Here is a 16418-nt window from a genome sequence, read left to right as displayed (position 1 = left end):
TCTCTCTCTCTCTCTCTCTCTTATTTAGAATGATGTGTGATTTCATGTCATTGGACACTGGAGAAAGCATCAATCAGTGAAATTTTATTTCACTGTTTGTTTCTTGCCATGTTATAAACGAGAAAAAAAACATTTTTTTTACCATAATTTCTCCCGGGAGTGGCCTGCTGTATTTCTTTCAATATTGTAGCTATTTCGTATTAACACCATTAATAATAGGTCTACATGACATTTAGAAAACTATAAGTCAAACCATTTGTTCTTTCTTAGTTTTCCTCTAGTGATGAAAAAGATAGTTGCAATTTGCCAATTCACTATTGCTTAACACAGGAGAGGGCAATATTTTGAGTGTACGTTGCGATCGTAAGCTCCCTGCGTGATCTGTTGACTTCCTGAAGGGTTGGTCGTCTCTAAAAGGACGTGGAAAGATGAAGGATGGTATCATCATGCAGCGTATATATAGGAGTGGATAGGGCAAGAAGTTTGGTTAAGAAGATTATTGATGAATAATAGAAAGAGAGTGGGTTACAGGACAGAACCCTGAGGAACACCACTATTAATAGATTTAGGAGAACAGTGGCCGTCTACCACAACAACAGAACGGTCGGAAAGGAAACTTGAGATAAAGTTGCAGAGAGAAGGATAGAAACCGTAGGTGGGCAGTTTCGAAATGTGCCAGACTCTATTAAAAGCTCTTGATATGTCTAACACGGTAGTGTTCTGTGTGGCTAACCATTATCTTGAACGAAACATCGACAGTATCTGACTTCCATTTTTTATACACTATCTTGCCATGAATGTCGTGTATAAAGTCAAAACTATGTATATGGGTTCAAGGTATAGTAACCTCTGACAACTCGAACTGAACAAAGAATAAAGGAAGGTCAAGGAAACGAGAAGAGCGGAGGATGAGAAAAAACAGGAAGACTCAGTTAGAAAAATGTTGATGAGCATATTAGTGAGTGCAGAAGAAATTAATAAATTGCTAAATACAAGACGCATATATATATATATATATATATATATATATATATATATATATATATATATATATATATATATATATATATATATATATATATATAAGATGCACATCAGTGTGTGCAGAAAAAAATAATAAAATAAAATTATACAAATAGGGCAATCATAATCACAGTCCTAAGGAGCACAGACCATTATCAGCAGAGCCGCAGTGCCGAACTGTGACTTCTATGTTGAAACGCTTTGTTCTGCCACAAGGACTAATTTCTGAGTTGATAGTTTTTAAACCAGTGTTATTCTCATTGACGATGAAACCTTAGCAAACTATCTCTGGTCATGAAATATCCTCGAAAATACCCCACTATAACCCGTTACAATTAAGTCATTAAAATACAAGACGCCTTAATAATTAAGTATGTCATCCTAAATGGATCTCTGCCTCGATCGAAACTTGGCGAACTCTCTTATTATTCAGCTGCCGCCTACTGTTAACCCAACCTATCATTATTTATCAACGCATCACTTGTTTGTCAGGACTGCCAATGGATGGACGAGCAATTAAGTTTTACTATGATGGCAGTCAATACTAGCACCAACCTAACTATCAAATCCGCATTGTTCGTCACATAAGTAAAATAATGTTACACTTCACGTTAATAAAATGTTCCCCCTAATTGAGAGGAAAGGAAACCGAAGTGATGCTTAGCCTGTCAAATTGTTACGTAGTTCCTCTCTCGCAATCGATGATAAGTAAGCAATGGTTATTTCTGATTACACCATTCTTCCCCATCCTAAAAAAAAAAATAAATAAATAAAATAAAAAAAATAAATGAATAAATAAAAATAAAACTACTGCGCTCATCCTGGTTTCCTTCCCTCAATGATATCCTAACGCCTCATGCACAAACATCAATGCAGTGGATGAAATAAACAAATAGAATACAATACTTTACTTGGAAGTTTGAATCGTGCCTTATTATTCTTAAAAGGCCAAACTACCATAATCCAGCCCATCACTGCGTACCAATAAAGATACCAAATCCATAAGTATAGTACAATCGAGTAGTCTGTATACCATCCCAACACAGCTCGCCAACACTACGCAGGTGCACTCGTCCCAACATATTACTTTCTGCAAACTACACTTACACTTACTTCACTGGAGTCTGTGTACGCTCTTGGTTCTGGCAAGCTGGAAAAATGGCTTGCCCTCATCCTTTCGAACGGTCGTCTCTACTTGTCACTGCTGGTCTTCGCTTAATCCACGCCCTGGGAAGGTGGGCGAGGGATGAACAGTCGGAAGTGTGGCGTGACGAACCTCCGCCCATTGACTGACTGACGCACGGGGAAGCGAGGTAGGCCGTTGGTCGACACGGGGCGCTGGTTCACGCGAAGGATATCTAGCGATCTGATGAGAGGGTAATATGCATGACTATGAAGAGAACGGGACGAGGCTGGGAGTTGGTATGGACTGACTGGGCGAGAGTGGGAGTTCGGGAAGACTGAGAAACCAGCTATCAGGGTGAATATAGGTCTGAAGGACAGTCTGAAAGCATCACGGGGCGCGCAGTTGTGGCCGTGGGCGTGAACTGCGAGGGAAGAGTTGGAAAAGGCAGAGCAACGACAGGAAAAAATTGGGAGACTGGAAAATAAATTCTAGGGTGGAATAGTTAGTGTGGCTGGATTGATGTTGGTGGTGTGGTTTGTGCAGCTACACAGCTTCTTGGTGGTGGTCGGGGACGGAGCCACGAAGGAACGGGAACCTTGTGAACTTGGGACGCAGTGTTATAGGGTGGATATATAGTCAGTGCCTTGATTAGGAGATATGGGGAAGCCGGCAGATCTTACCATTAATGTAAAAGTCACTATCAAAAGAAATAGAATATATGTAGACATGTAAGTACGTTGTTGACGTGGCAGAAAAGAATGATTCTATGTATATGAAGTTAATACAATCTGAGAAAGAACAGTAGAAATTAGAGCATGACAAACTGCTAAAGAACTTAAAATCAACATCTTACTTTAAAACTATGCGCCTGTTCTGGTGTTTGGCAGGAAATATGTCTATAATAGCATCAATGATCGGCTGTTTGGCGCTCCAAGAATTAATTCATATTACAGCAAGATTAGTAATATTCGAGGGGCGGGGGGCTGAAGAGGGGCTTGGCTCATTATTGGGGGAGCTGAAGCCCCTCCTTGGCGCCGTCCTGTCATTGCTGTGAGCACACACTACACAATAGTGACAGATCCCTGGGAAACACCAGATAGGCAAAGACGAGCACTGACCAATACTACCACTAAAGAAATAAACTACTTTATGTATAGTAACGTATAGTGGTCTATGCCTCAAGCTAACTAAAACCTTTCAATGTCATGACACACGAACAGGCTGAGGGGAGGAGGAGCTTGGCTATCATTTATTGGGGAGCCTCAAGCTCCCAAGGCCCCCTTGGCGCCGTCACTAATTTCAACACCATTTGACCAATTATTTTAAATTGGATCCTGCACCTTATGATGGTTCCGCCCAACCATATATACGCATTTTTTTTACCTACTCTATAACTACTAACGCGTACGCAATAGGATTGTTAATGTTTAAGGATATTAGGGGTGGGCACGATACGATTCCGGAATCGATTCCGTCGATTCCGCCGCAGACAGCATGGTATCGATTCCACTGAATGGTATCGATACCTTGGCCTGTCGATTCCACTAGCTTAATTTGTGATACGGAACTGTGATAAAGTATTGGCTAGGGTATATTATATGGATATATATATATATATATATATATATATATATATATATATATATATATATATATATATATATATATATATATATATATATATATATATATATATATATATATATATATATATATATATATATATATATATATATATATATATATATATATATATATATATATATATATATATATATATCAAAATGAATATATTTTTTCTTTGAAAGGATATAGTGAAATAAAGGAATATTTAGTTATGAATATAAAAATTTTGCCATAATCTTAGGATGTATTATGTATTTTTGCCATTCTTGTGATTATATTATAGTTTGGCATTTTTAATAGGAATCTCCCTTTCATTTTGTGATACGGAACTGTGATAAAGTATTGGCTGTGATTATACACTGAAATATATTTTGTAATATTTTATTTTGTATATAAAGTATTTTCATAATAAATATCAAATACCTCAACCAATCAATTGTTTATTTGTTCCTCTTCCATGTGTGTGTGTGTGTGTGTGTGTGTGTGTTTCACTGTTTGATCTGCTGCAGTCTCTGACGAGACAGCCAGACGTTACCCTACGGAACGAGCTCAGAGCTCATTATTTCCGATCTTCGGATAGGCCTGAGACCAGGCACACACCACACACCGGGACAACAAGGTCACATTTCTCGATTTACATCCCGTACCTACTCACTGCTAGGTGAACAGGGGCTACACGTGAATGGAGACACACCCAAATATCTCCACCGGCTGAGGAATCGAACCCCGGTCCTCTGGCTTGTGAAGCCAGCGCTCTAACCACTGAGCTGTGTAATTCACTGTTTGATCTGCTGCAGTCTCTGACGAGACAGCCAGACGTTACCCTACGGAACGAGCTCAGAGCTCATTATTTCCGATCTTGGGATAGGTCTGAGACCAGGCACACACCACACACCGGGACAACAAGGTCACAACTCCTCGATTTACATCCCGTACCTACTCACTGCTAGGTGAACAGGGGCTACACGTGAAAGGAGACACACCCAGATATCTCCACCCGGCCGGGGAATCGAACCCCGGTCATCTGGCTTGTGAAGCCAGCGCTCTAACCACTGAGCTACCGGGCCGTGTAGCTGGAATGATGTGTGTGTGTGTGTGTGTGTGTGTGTGTGTGTGTGTAGAAAAATGATATTCCGGAATCGCTTCACACACTGCCACAATACCAAGGCAAATCGTGATTGCAAGGAGGCGATACCAGTGTCGTGGACGTGAAGGGCATGAAGGGATACCAGAATCAGTTGGCGCCCCAGGTCGCGCGCTGGAGACAGAGCGGTGGGATCGATTCCGGAATCGCGAAGGGTATGAAGCGATACCAGAATCGGCTGGCTCCCTGGCCCTGGTATCGATTCCGGAATCGATACCAGCGATTCCAACAGACTTTAGAATCGGAATCGGCGATACTCAAAACAGCGATTCTTGCCCACCCTTAAAGGATATAATAAAAAATAACTATTGTTTTCCAAAAATTTAGTAGCACATCTAATATTTATTTTATTTATTTATTTTGCTAAAAGTCGAGTATATTACACGAGATATACGTAAGCATGAATAAATTTTTACTTTTGTAGATCGGGGCTCCGCGGCACTTTTAGTCATCACGGTCAGTTTTCTTCCTTCTCAAGTGATCTCAAGTAACCTCTGTATGACAAGCGAGTCATCTGTCCTCCTTTACGACCTCATTGTTGCGGCGCGATATTCAGCTTAATAATTTTTGCTTGGAAAAAGGCAGCTTATCGTACCCACACTGTCCCTTACCCCCCCAACTACTTGTTCTCCTCAGGAAGCCACACAAACTACTATAACAACGCAATTACTTCCGTTCCTATCCATGAAGCCACACAACCTCCTGTAACAATATGTATATGATTGCTTCCCACACACCATGAAGAAAGCCACTTGTGCTCCCTACAAGACGATATCATCAAAGTTATTGAAACCAGTGAGGATCTTCAACGATTTATTACAAACAAAAGCATTAAAGTCTACAAGATGCAAAAAAAAAATAATAAATAAAAAAAAATAAAAAAAAATAAAGAAAAATGAAAGACCGTGACAGTCTGTAATGTACATCATACTGCACAGATTCAAGATGACTACTTCCATTATTCTTACATTATGGTTTATATACATGTCTTGAGTGGGCTACTTAGCTTAATAATGCAATATTGAACTGGACATTACAGAGCAAGGCAAGTGATGCTGGCAGCACACTGGCCCCGAGAGGAACAGTTAACACTGGTGTCGGGACTCGGGAGCCGCGGCCCGGCCAACGCCGCTCACTCTGTGTACTGTTATGGAAGGAATCTTTGCCACATCAGACACTCCTGCAGCTGCCCTCACTTGCTGAGGTCAAATTGGTCCAACCTCTGCCTGTCCCTTTGACTAGTCATTACCCCTAAAGGCAATCAAATTCAGTATTGGCTACATTAAACCTATGAATTACAGTCAAAGAGACTCTCACTATGGGCCAAAAGCACCTGGGAACCTGGACCAAGGCCTTGCCCCACTGGAAGCCCGCGCCAACAGCGCTGCGATGCCCTGCTGACTTGCCGGCCTGTGGTGCTGTGGTGCCTGCCTGCCCCACCACTGCAGTCTTGTGGTAGAGAGAGCAACAGTCTGTACTAAAATACTAACTTGGTACAGCTACAATATGGAAGAGATTGTTTTTAAGTGTAATATCCAGGCATCTTTCATTACAACAATTACAGATTTGCTCACCAGAAGTGACCACCACCAGGTCAGTGTGGCACCACCCACCACCACACAGGGTTGGTGGTGAGGGTGGCTGCCTCTCACCGCTTGTGTATCAAGGCACCAATTTGAAGGATTTTGGTAATTACAACCAATGCCAGAGATGAAGAACAAATAACCCGAGGAAGACCACTTAGCTACAACAGCTTGTGAAAGACCTGAGCGCTACGCTTAACAAGTTTATAAATCTAACACAACACAGCCTTAAATCAATGCTGCACATTATACATACAATTGCATACATACTTATAAAAAAATGAAAACCAATGAATATCACAAACAAAAAAATGTACAAGTAACAAAGACAAGGAATCACAGATGCATGATAAAAATAAATAGATTACAACAATATGGTTATTACTACTATATCAATAATAGTAATGGTGTCCTACAACAGTATTATATAAGGGATTCTTGGCACAGTCTCTGGCAGCCACCTCTGCCCTGGTGCCCCGGGGCCACTCCAGCCTCCAGCAGGCAATGCAGTTGTCAGAAACACTATTAATTTTCTATTAAACTTGAAAATGACTAGGCAAAGCTGGAGGTCAACCTGTACAACTGGGAGACCTCTTTGTGCCTTTCCTCAACAGTGTCTAGACTACAGAAAGCATTCTATTCTGTAGATTTGGAAATAATAAAAGCTTGTCTAGTTTCTCTGCATTGAAGTAGAACACTAGTAATTCCTGCCATCTTTGGTAAGACAGAAAACAGAGGACAAGACCTCACAGCAGAGAAATATTCTAATAAATACATCATGTTGACCTGGCAACAGCAGCTGAGGACCCAGGCTGCTGGTAGTCCTTGCTGTGCACTGACCATTTAAGTCACCACAAACAATTCCTTCAAATAAACCCTTCTGAACATAAAGCTACAATCAAAACAAGTGGTTGGTGGTGGACAATGGTGCTGCCATCTCCCGGGTCCCCTCGGCCTTGCTACGGTGCCAAGAACAGTGACAGAAACATGAAGAAATATAATGGATTACAATTAGATGAGATCATTACTGAAGTCGCCTGCTTTGCTAAACACCCAGACTGGTTCCTTCCCGGTGCATTTGAGTTTGTACTAAACTTTTAATGTGCCTCACAGGAGGATTGTTTGATTTAAGTGAATTCCCATTAAAGTAAACAAAATAACCAGCTTAAGTTTTCAGAAATGTACTACACATTAAGTATCATTGGTTCTTTTGCAAGATAATAGGATTGATGCCCAACTTGGCTGTCAACACCAAATCTGACATTTGGTAGAGAAATATCCTGAGCCAAAAAGGGAACAATATTTCCTTATACCATTCACTCTTTGGTTGTGAAAAAGGCCTCATAATATTTTGGAACACGGGTAATGTGAGTGTGGTAGTTCCCATGCAGAGGGAGAAGTGGGTCACCAATCACTCTCAGACAACACAGCGTTCTCATGTAAATCGTCACTCACTCGTTGAGGTGAATACACCTCCTGTCACTGTGCCAGATCTTCCCTATCACCAATATCCTCTACTCTGCTCAGGTGTTGGTTCTGCTCCTCAAAGATACAACAGCAGCAGCAGTACCAGCAACAATTAAGTGTGCACACACACACACACACACACACACACACACACACACACACACACACACACACACACACACACACACACATTGTAGTGAGCAGGCAATGAAAGCAGTTCTAATAAGAAGAGGATTTAGATTAACTTATAATGATACAGGATTTGATCGTTTCTCCTTGTATACTGATAACTTGAAAAATTAAAAAATACTGTCAACAAGAATTTAAGAAAGGATATGTCACCAAAGTATAATCCTTTTATACAAATGATCTAGAAGGAAGATTAACAAGGGCAGTCATGAGGTAGAACAGGAGAAAATTAGAAGAAAATGTCAAAGCTTTCAGAGTATGTACAAAGATTGGAAAGGTTGGCAAAGTTATTTCCAGACAAGAGAAAATGGAAGAAGAGAAAGGCGTGAATAAAAATAATGAATAATGAATGCTGAATGTTCAAAAATATATCTTCCACAAAGCACTGACTGCTGGAATGATGTGGATATGGAAATCAAGTCAGTAGGGAATATCTTTAGATTTTTAAGATAAAGTTGAGGACAAAAGTAGATATGGAGACAGGACAACATGAGCTTGACTCAAACACTATATGTACACTACAATGTAAACACACACACACACACACACACACACACACACACACACACACACACACACACACACACTTCTGATGCTGCACTACACACAGGGACGGACTTGCATTTCCATACTTTGAAAGAAAAATGATCTTTCACCTCAGTTTTAAGACAGCCGACAAGAATGCATCACTTAGTATTCTGAGCATGACTGACTCCTTGTTGCCTGCCACAGAACCTATTACTTTAAGATTGCACATAACTCCTCTAAAAACAGACATTGCAAAATTATGCCAAGAATGCACATTTTTATTTGAATCATTGAGCAGGTTAGCATAAGAGATCATTATTGATTTGATTAAACTTGATATATATACTATATGTATATACATATACATATAAACGGATTTCAGAACTGAATGTTAATGCACAGAAGAGGTATTTTACAATGTTCCTGGCACAACCTCTTGTCACCTCGCCCAGACAGCCATCACTTCTTGCTGCCTGAAGCATCTTGCCTGGCGTGCCACCAATACTTCTGTTTCATCCACTCTGTGCAACACTGCCCCCCCTTCTGCACTCTTTGGTAAACACTGGGGGCAACACGGAGAACACGTCACCAGCCTCCCCAACACACCCTTGGCAGCCACACAGTTCAGTCTGGAGTTACACTGGCGCAGTGAAGGAGTGCATGGGGGAGGCCAAGTAGGCTTTTCTGTGCCCTTTTGACTATCATCATGGGCAGTGATTTGATACATAACTAACAGTAGTAGCTGTGAGGTAGAGCGCTCATGCTCCATTGGTCTCAAACACAGGTGTTGGTTTCCGTTTCTCAGGAGAAATGTTATAACAAAGCTGCTGCACAGCTGTGTATGTTGATGTGCAGGCAATAGTACTGTACAGTTTTTGCATAGTTTACAGTTCCTACACACCATTCACTGATGCAGCAGCTCACACACTAAAACCTTTCCTTTCCTCAATAAATACAGTGCATCCATGTTGAAGATTCCAGTGTAACATATTATAGTGCATTCTCAATGAGCACTATGCATTAATGTTTCACTTAAAGCAAACTTAAACTTTTCATGACATGATGATTCACAGTATAACATTTTTCCACCATGAACAATTTCCACTTCCTTTCGGACAAGCCAACAAAACATCAAACACTCATTTCATCCAAGAACTTAACAGACAAAAAAGACCTTCCAAAATCTCATGGCAAAATGATGAAGGTTGGGAATAGAATAAGCTTTCCATCAGACCTCCTCTCCATCCAACTCAGCATACTGGCGGAGGCAGGAGAGAGCATAAACCAGCCGCTCCCGCACCATGGCATCGCAGCCCACCTCAGCCAGCTGGGAGAGGCGGTAGGTGAAGGACTGACGGTCACTGCTGATGAACATGATGCTCACATCTGATCGCTCACCGGCAATCACTATCTTGGTGTGGTCCTTAAAGAAGTTGATCTGTGGGAGGGAATTGTAATTATTAAAATAGAAAATTGGGTGCAAGTGAAAAGTTGCAGTTGGGGCTAAAATAAATTCACCACTTGCCTCTTGCTGAATTAGAACACTGCTTACCTCTTCACACTGACATCCTGACGGTGGCTAAAGTCTGTCCCCACAGCCCTCCCTTCCAAAGCGAGAATAAAGAGCACAAGGCTACTGCCATACACTAAATTGTAACAGTATGCTCAACACAAGGCAGCAGTTCCTTTCCTAGCAACATTTATACCAAACATTTGCATATCAAGTTTAGAGAACAAACATGGGGAGCACATATACCTGGAAGGTGCCATTGCTAAGCTGCATAATGATGGACTTTGGTGTCCGGTCCCAGCGCCTCACGTGAGGAATGACATTGCCTCGCCCGACTACTGCCCGACTGCTCCGCACATCCCCAGCTTCTGTCAGGTTCTCCTCCATGTAGGTGGCAAAGTAACGCAGCAGCTGGTAACGTTCCTGCAGCCAGGCTGGTAATGAACCGGCCTGGTGCACCACTAGTCGCCCAGTCGAGTCCGTGAACTCTACTCGGCTGTCACCAGGGAGATGTGCATGGGTTATGAATGGTTATACAAGCAATTCTTAATACTGAAGCTATGGCATAATCTAACCTAACTTACTCCACTTGGCTGCTGCCATCTGGGGTACACTGTGCATTAGTTACGGAAGGTTATACATTTTTTAGTCTTATAGTAAAAAAAATACTAAGGCTAGAGAATAGAATCTAAAGGGACTGATGTCCACTGTTTACAGTGAAATCCAAAGAGCACAGCATATATATACAGATATATATACAGGTAACTCTCAATTTACGCGGTAGATGCGTTCCAAGATGCATCATCGTGTATATCAAAATTAGCGTAAAACAAACATGTAATTCTCATAAGAAACAACAGATATGTGATCCCCCAAAAATCGTACAAAATACTCTATTTATTTGGCTAAATTAACATGTTTTTATTATTTACTATTCTAAATACTAGAAGTGTATTTAAAGTAAAGGGAAAAATAAGAAATAATAAGAGAAAACAACAAAACAAAGAATACATAAACACAGCACTCACTGTCACTGCCTTCACCACTCACACAACAGTCAGTTACCATCTTCTTCTGAGCTTTACCACTTTATCAAAAATCCACTTATCAAAAATAACCCCACATGCAGAAGAAGATGAAGGACGTTTTGGGGCCATCTTGGTGAATTATAGGCAGATTGAAGAGATTCTGTCTGTACTCAGTGCTGGCAGACTGCAAATGAGGCACGAGAAGAACGGAGCTCCCACCTATCGGCCAGCTGCGGAACTCTCTAGCGTGCAGTTTGAAATTGCATCTGGTGCTCAGTTTGAAATTGCGGTTGGGCCAAATTGTATATAAGCAAACCGATCGCGCAAATTAAATCAACTATAATATTTTTTTGGTCGCGTTATAACAAAAACACTTAAATCAAACACGCGTAAATCGAGTTACCTGTGTATATATATATATATATATATATATATATATATATATATATATATATATATATATATATATATATATATATATATATATATATATATATATATATATATATATATAAAGGAAAGCTTAGATAACTAACTCCAAGGTCAAGGACCATCCAAACACATATCTCATAAAACCAACTAAACATATGGTGTCCACAGTTACACAATACATCTATGCAGGAATAACCCGTTTTGATCAGAGTGAGGCAACACCCACAGTGTTCAAGAATATTCTGCACCCACCTCTTGTCTGGACTTATGCTGATGCGGGTGAGGTCATTGAAGAACACGCCCACACAGTTGTCTGACAGCTGGTAGCCAAAGCCGTACTTATTGGAGTAGTCAATCCACTTGGAGATGAAGAGTGGAGTGTGATTGAGGACAGCAGGATTGGTGCTCATGTCTGTCAGTGGATGATAATACACATGACTGAGATATATATTCACTATTCATGACATATATACACACATACATGAAGGGGAAGTATTTGTTACATTACACAATATGCAGTTACCTACTTTGATCTCAGCTGGTAGATTGCTCAATAAAACTTATTAAAAACTATATTGGATATATCTGGATGCAAAAATATCTATTCTGAAAAAAATATACATACCATGAAACGTATATTGTGATAAAACAAAATTTTCCACTGACTCTTTATATTTTACAGTTTCTGGATGCCTGATGATTCAGTCTGTGCTAGATGAGATGTAGATGAGTTACAACAAATTATGTTAAACCTCACTTTTCCCAGTACTTGTTTACACTCAGCAAGTTTTAAAAGGCCAATGTTTGCTTTGCTTATCTTACAGCCAGTGACTGGAATACAAATCTGCTGAGATGAGGACCCACCATCAGGCATGTTGTCCAGACAGGATGCCAGCAGGTTATACAGAGTCCCCGAGGTGACGTCCCTCTTCTTGGCTGTCACCACAGTGCCCGTTGAGGCTTTGTTGTCCGTGGTGCAGATGACAGAGGAGAGCTTCTGCCGCAGACATGAGGACAGGGTGCCTCCCGAGTCCTTCTTGCGGTTCTCCTCCTTGGGGACTGCAGTGTTGGTAGGCCGGGTGGGGGGAGGACTGCCTAGACCAAGACCTCCCTCCAGAATGGATATCTGTGGATACAAAACATACAGAGAGAGAGAGAGAGAGAGAGAGAGAGAGAGAGAGAGAGAGAGAGAGAGAGAGAGAGAGAGAGAGAGAGAGAGAGAGAGAGAGAGAGAGAGAGAGAGAGAGAGAGAGAGAGAGAGAGAGAGAGAGAGATTGTGTGTTTGGGAGCATGACTTTATCTCTGAATCAATAAAAAGAGTATACTATCAGTAGGACAATGCTTGTGTCGTTGCTATTCTTGTTGCTGCTTTGCATTGACACGTACCTGTTTGCATGCACTTTCAACCAGTCCCTGATACAATGGGTGAAAGTACACCTTGCAGAAGTGTTGGCACCACTCAACAACTCAACAGGGAATACATATAAAGTAAATACTGATACTCAATGCTTTACATTACAAAAGTGACATGTACAAAAAACATTTAAATGTGAAAACAGCACAAAAATAACCATTAACACTCCAAAATACATACACATACACACACCTACACCTACACCTACACCCACACCCACCCACCCACCCACACACACACACACACACACACACACACACACACACAATCACATAAAACTAGGGAAAGTAAAGAAAAATTAATAAAAAAAAACTTAAATCACATGACAAACTCTACAAAACCCACCACCATTACCTTGTCCGTCTGAGGCTTCTGGTTGGGGATCCGTAGAGTGGAGACTGAGGAGGTGATCTTCTTGATGTCCTGACAGAGAGGGTGCTGCTGCTGGGACTGAGACTGAGGCAGGGAAGGAGGGTGCTGAAGCTGCTGTTCTGGCATAGACACCGACTTGCCGATCACCTCAAGCCCAAACTTAGGAGGCTGAGTGCAGGCTGAAGGAGGTAAGGACGTTGGCACCACACCTGTGACGAGGAATATTCATGTCAGCTCCAGATACTAACTATGCTGCTTTCTACCTGTACAATGTCTGATTTGGCAAGCTGGGGGTGTGAATGCCAGCAGGATCTTAACCCCTTCAGTACCATGATGTGTTTCCATATTCATTCTGCTTACTATTTATTGATTTTGTACAGCTTCCGAAACTTATGTGGGGGATAAAAATAATCAAGACTGTGGCCATTAATTTTCTGACCTCCATAGACCCTTCCTAATGTCAATAAAATGGTCTAAATCATACATAAATCTCTGGTAAAAATGTGTCACAGTGCTGAAGGGGTTAAAAGTAAAGGAGAGAAATGGAGAGAGAAAAAGAGGAATGCAGGTTGAGAAAAGGAGTTAAAAGAGTTGGGATATTTGTAAAAGAGGTATAACTTGTGCTTTCCTTGGCAGTTAGTACATGAAGAGCACAAAAAAAGAATATCTTCAAAAGTAAATGTGTGTGTGTGTGTGTGTGTGTGTGTGTGTGTGTGTGTGTGTGTGTGTGTGTGTGTGTGTGTGTGTGTGTGTGTGTGTGTGCGCGCAGGTCTTGTGAAACTTTAAAAGCACTACTAAAATTCTATTCCTAAGACCTTCTGTTGGGATATTGACATCTCAACGTCTCCTATTTACTCCCAAACACGTAACAAAGATGTGCTCAGGAATTCTGTTTGTGTGCCCGCGCATGGCCCAGCTTGAGAGAGAGAGAGAGAGAGAGAGAGAGAGAGAGAGAGAGAGAGAGAGAGAGAGAGAGAATTTCCACTTATTCAAATCATTATATCTTGACCATTCAGACGGATATTCATTACAGAATTACAATAAAAAGTACGTTATTCTCGAGCCAATACAACCATACCGTTACTGTGCCATTAATCTTACGCAATAAATAAATAAAATAAATAAATAAATAAATAAATAAGAACAAGTAGCTCTAGTGAAAAAAAATAACCACTGCAAAATCAGAAAAAGATAATAGAACTGTTATTCCCACACTATTAAATCCTTCCATTACAAGAAGAACTTTAAAATGAAAGAAAGGAAGAAAGGAAAAAGACGACGAAGAAGAAGAGAAGAATACAAAGAATACATAGAAGACGAAGAAGAATACAAAGAAAAAAAGACCATTAAAAAGACAAAGTTTTGAATATTTACTGCTTAAACCAACTAACAACAACAAGACACTCACAAGTCACCGAATAGCGTGGACCGAAATCACCAACCATGAAACATTAAATAAATAACAATAAAACAACGGTCCTATATACAAAAGCAACACCACACATCATAACAAAAAGACAAAACAAAACAAAAAACTCGCAAATAAAACCAGTGTCACCAAGCTTCGTCCTTGTAGCGTTCCTGAACCCAGTGGAATGGCTTGAAATGGCTTGGATTTCATTAGCGGAGGAACACACAAAGGAGGCTCAACCGGTCAGGAGCCGACGCGCACCCACCTGACGTGAAGAACTCGTGGCTCAGCAGCTGGTCCAGGCGGGGCCGCGCGTTGGGGTCTGGGTGGAGGAAGCGGCGGATGAGGTTGCGGGCAGCGTCGCTCACAAGTGGTGGAATGACGTATTTGTTTGTGGTGATGCGCGAGTACGTTTCCTTGAGTGAATCTGTCTCGAAAGGCGGCTGGCCGACTAGGAGAGCGTACCTGAGAAAAGAAAAAAGAAAAGAAATGAAAAACACACACAGAGAGAGAGAGAGAGAGAGAGAGAGAGAGAGAGAGAGAGAGAGAGAGAGAGAGAGAGAGAGAGAGAGAGAGGGGGGAGGGGATAATTAGTCACCTAAGCAATGGTAAGGTTCATAATAGCATCAATTAAACAGGTAATTGCCACTCAACCCCGCCACTTATCTTGATCCCAATACAACATCAACTCACACCACATAATTGATAGAGTACACATTGTAATTATCACTATTGTACGCCTGTGTGTAATTCACCTCGGTCGCCTGCTGGTCACCCAGCCAGTCTTCCCCATTACGGAGCGAGCTCAGAGCTCATAGACCGATCTTCGGGTAGGACTGAGACCACAGCAGTGACAGCACACTCCACACACCGGGAAAGCGAGGCCACAACCCCTCGAGTTACATCCCGTACCTATTTACTGCTAGGTGAACAGTGCCACATTAAGAGGCTTGCCCATTTGCCTCGCCGTGTGTGTGTGTGTGTGTGTGTGTGTGTGTGTGTGTGTGTGTGTGTGTGTGTGTGTGTGTGTGTGTGTGTGTGTGTGTGTGTGTGTGTGTGTGTCCACCTACATGATGCATCCCATGGCCCAGATGTCCGCGTCGTAAGAATGGCCAAGTTTGTTGAGCACTTCAGGGGCAATGTAGTTCGGGGTGCCACATATGGTCCTGCTGGTGGGAGAGAAAACAACCTGATAGACTACACGAAGGAAAAACCTCACACAAACATACCCAGAAACCCCAGGTAACTTATAAAATATACCCAGTACCTCTCCCCCCTCGCCAGTAACTGCTAAGACACACCTAGTACCCCAGTAACTTCTAAAACACATCTAATACTCCCAATAGCTTCTAAAACACACCCAACACCACACTAACTTCTAAAACACACCCAGTAACTTTTAAAACAAACCCAGTCCTCCTGTAACTTCTAAAAAAACACCCACTATCACATCAACTTCTAAAACATATCAAGTAACTTCCAAAACACGCCCAGTGCATCAGTAACCAAAACACACTCCAGTAACTTCACGCTCAAAGACAAACAACCACAGAAAGAGCAAAGGA

General features: G+C 41.4%; 1 protein-coding gene across 3 annotated transcripts in view; it reads right to left on the bottom strand.

Moving 5' to 3' along the window:
• Positions 1–16418, bottom strand: part of LOC123508307 (serine/threonine-protein kinase PLK1-like) — a 108911-nt gene that overhangs the window by 1170 nt on the left and 91323 nt on the right. The window contains exons 5-11 of one of the 3 annotated variants that reach the window (XR_006675910.1): positions 15924–16022; positions 15119–15318; positions 13425–13651; positions 12521–12782; positions 11909–12068; positions 10443–10692; positions 8690–10124 (exon numbers count right to left, since the gene is read on the bottom strand). Coding sequence is in view for 2 of the 3 variants with exons in the window: in XM_045261910.1 (XP_045117845.1) it covers positions 9915–10124; positions 10443–10692; positions 11909–12068; positions 12521–12782; positions 13425–13651; positions 15119–15318; positions 15924–16022 (1408 nt within the window). In the remaining variant the exon portion in view is untranslated. Of the gene's footprint in view, positions 1–5719; positions 10125–10442; positions 10693–11908; positions 12069–12520; positions 12783–13424; positions 13652–15118; positions 15319–15923; positions 16023–16418 lie in introns of those variants that run through there. The other 2 variants (XM_045261910.1, XM_045261911.1) reach the window with 2 other exon arrangements.

The sequence above is a fragment of the Portunus trituberculatus genome, chromosome 24 (genome assembly GCF_017591435.1).
Source record: "Portunus trituberculatus isolate SZX2019 chromosome 24, ASM1759143v1, whole genome shotgun sequence".
NCBI classification, from domain to species: Eukaryota; Metazoa; Arthropoda; class Malacostraca; order Decapoda; family Portunidae; genus Portunus; species Portunus trituberculatus.
Note: the sequence above shows the minus strand (reverse complement) of the source record. Positions and strands in the feature narration are given on the sequence as shown.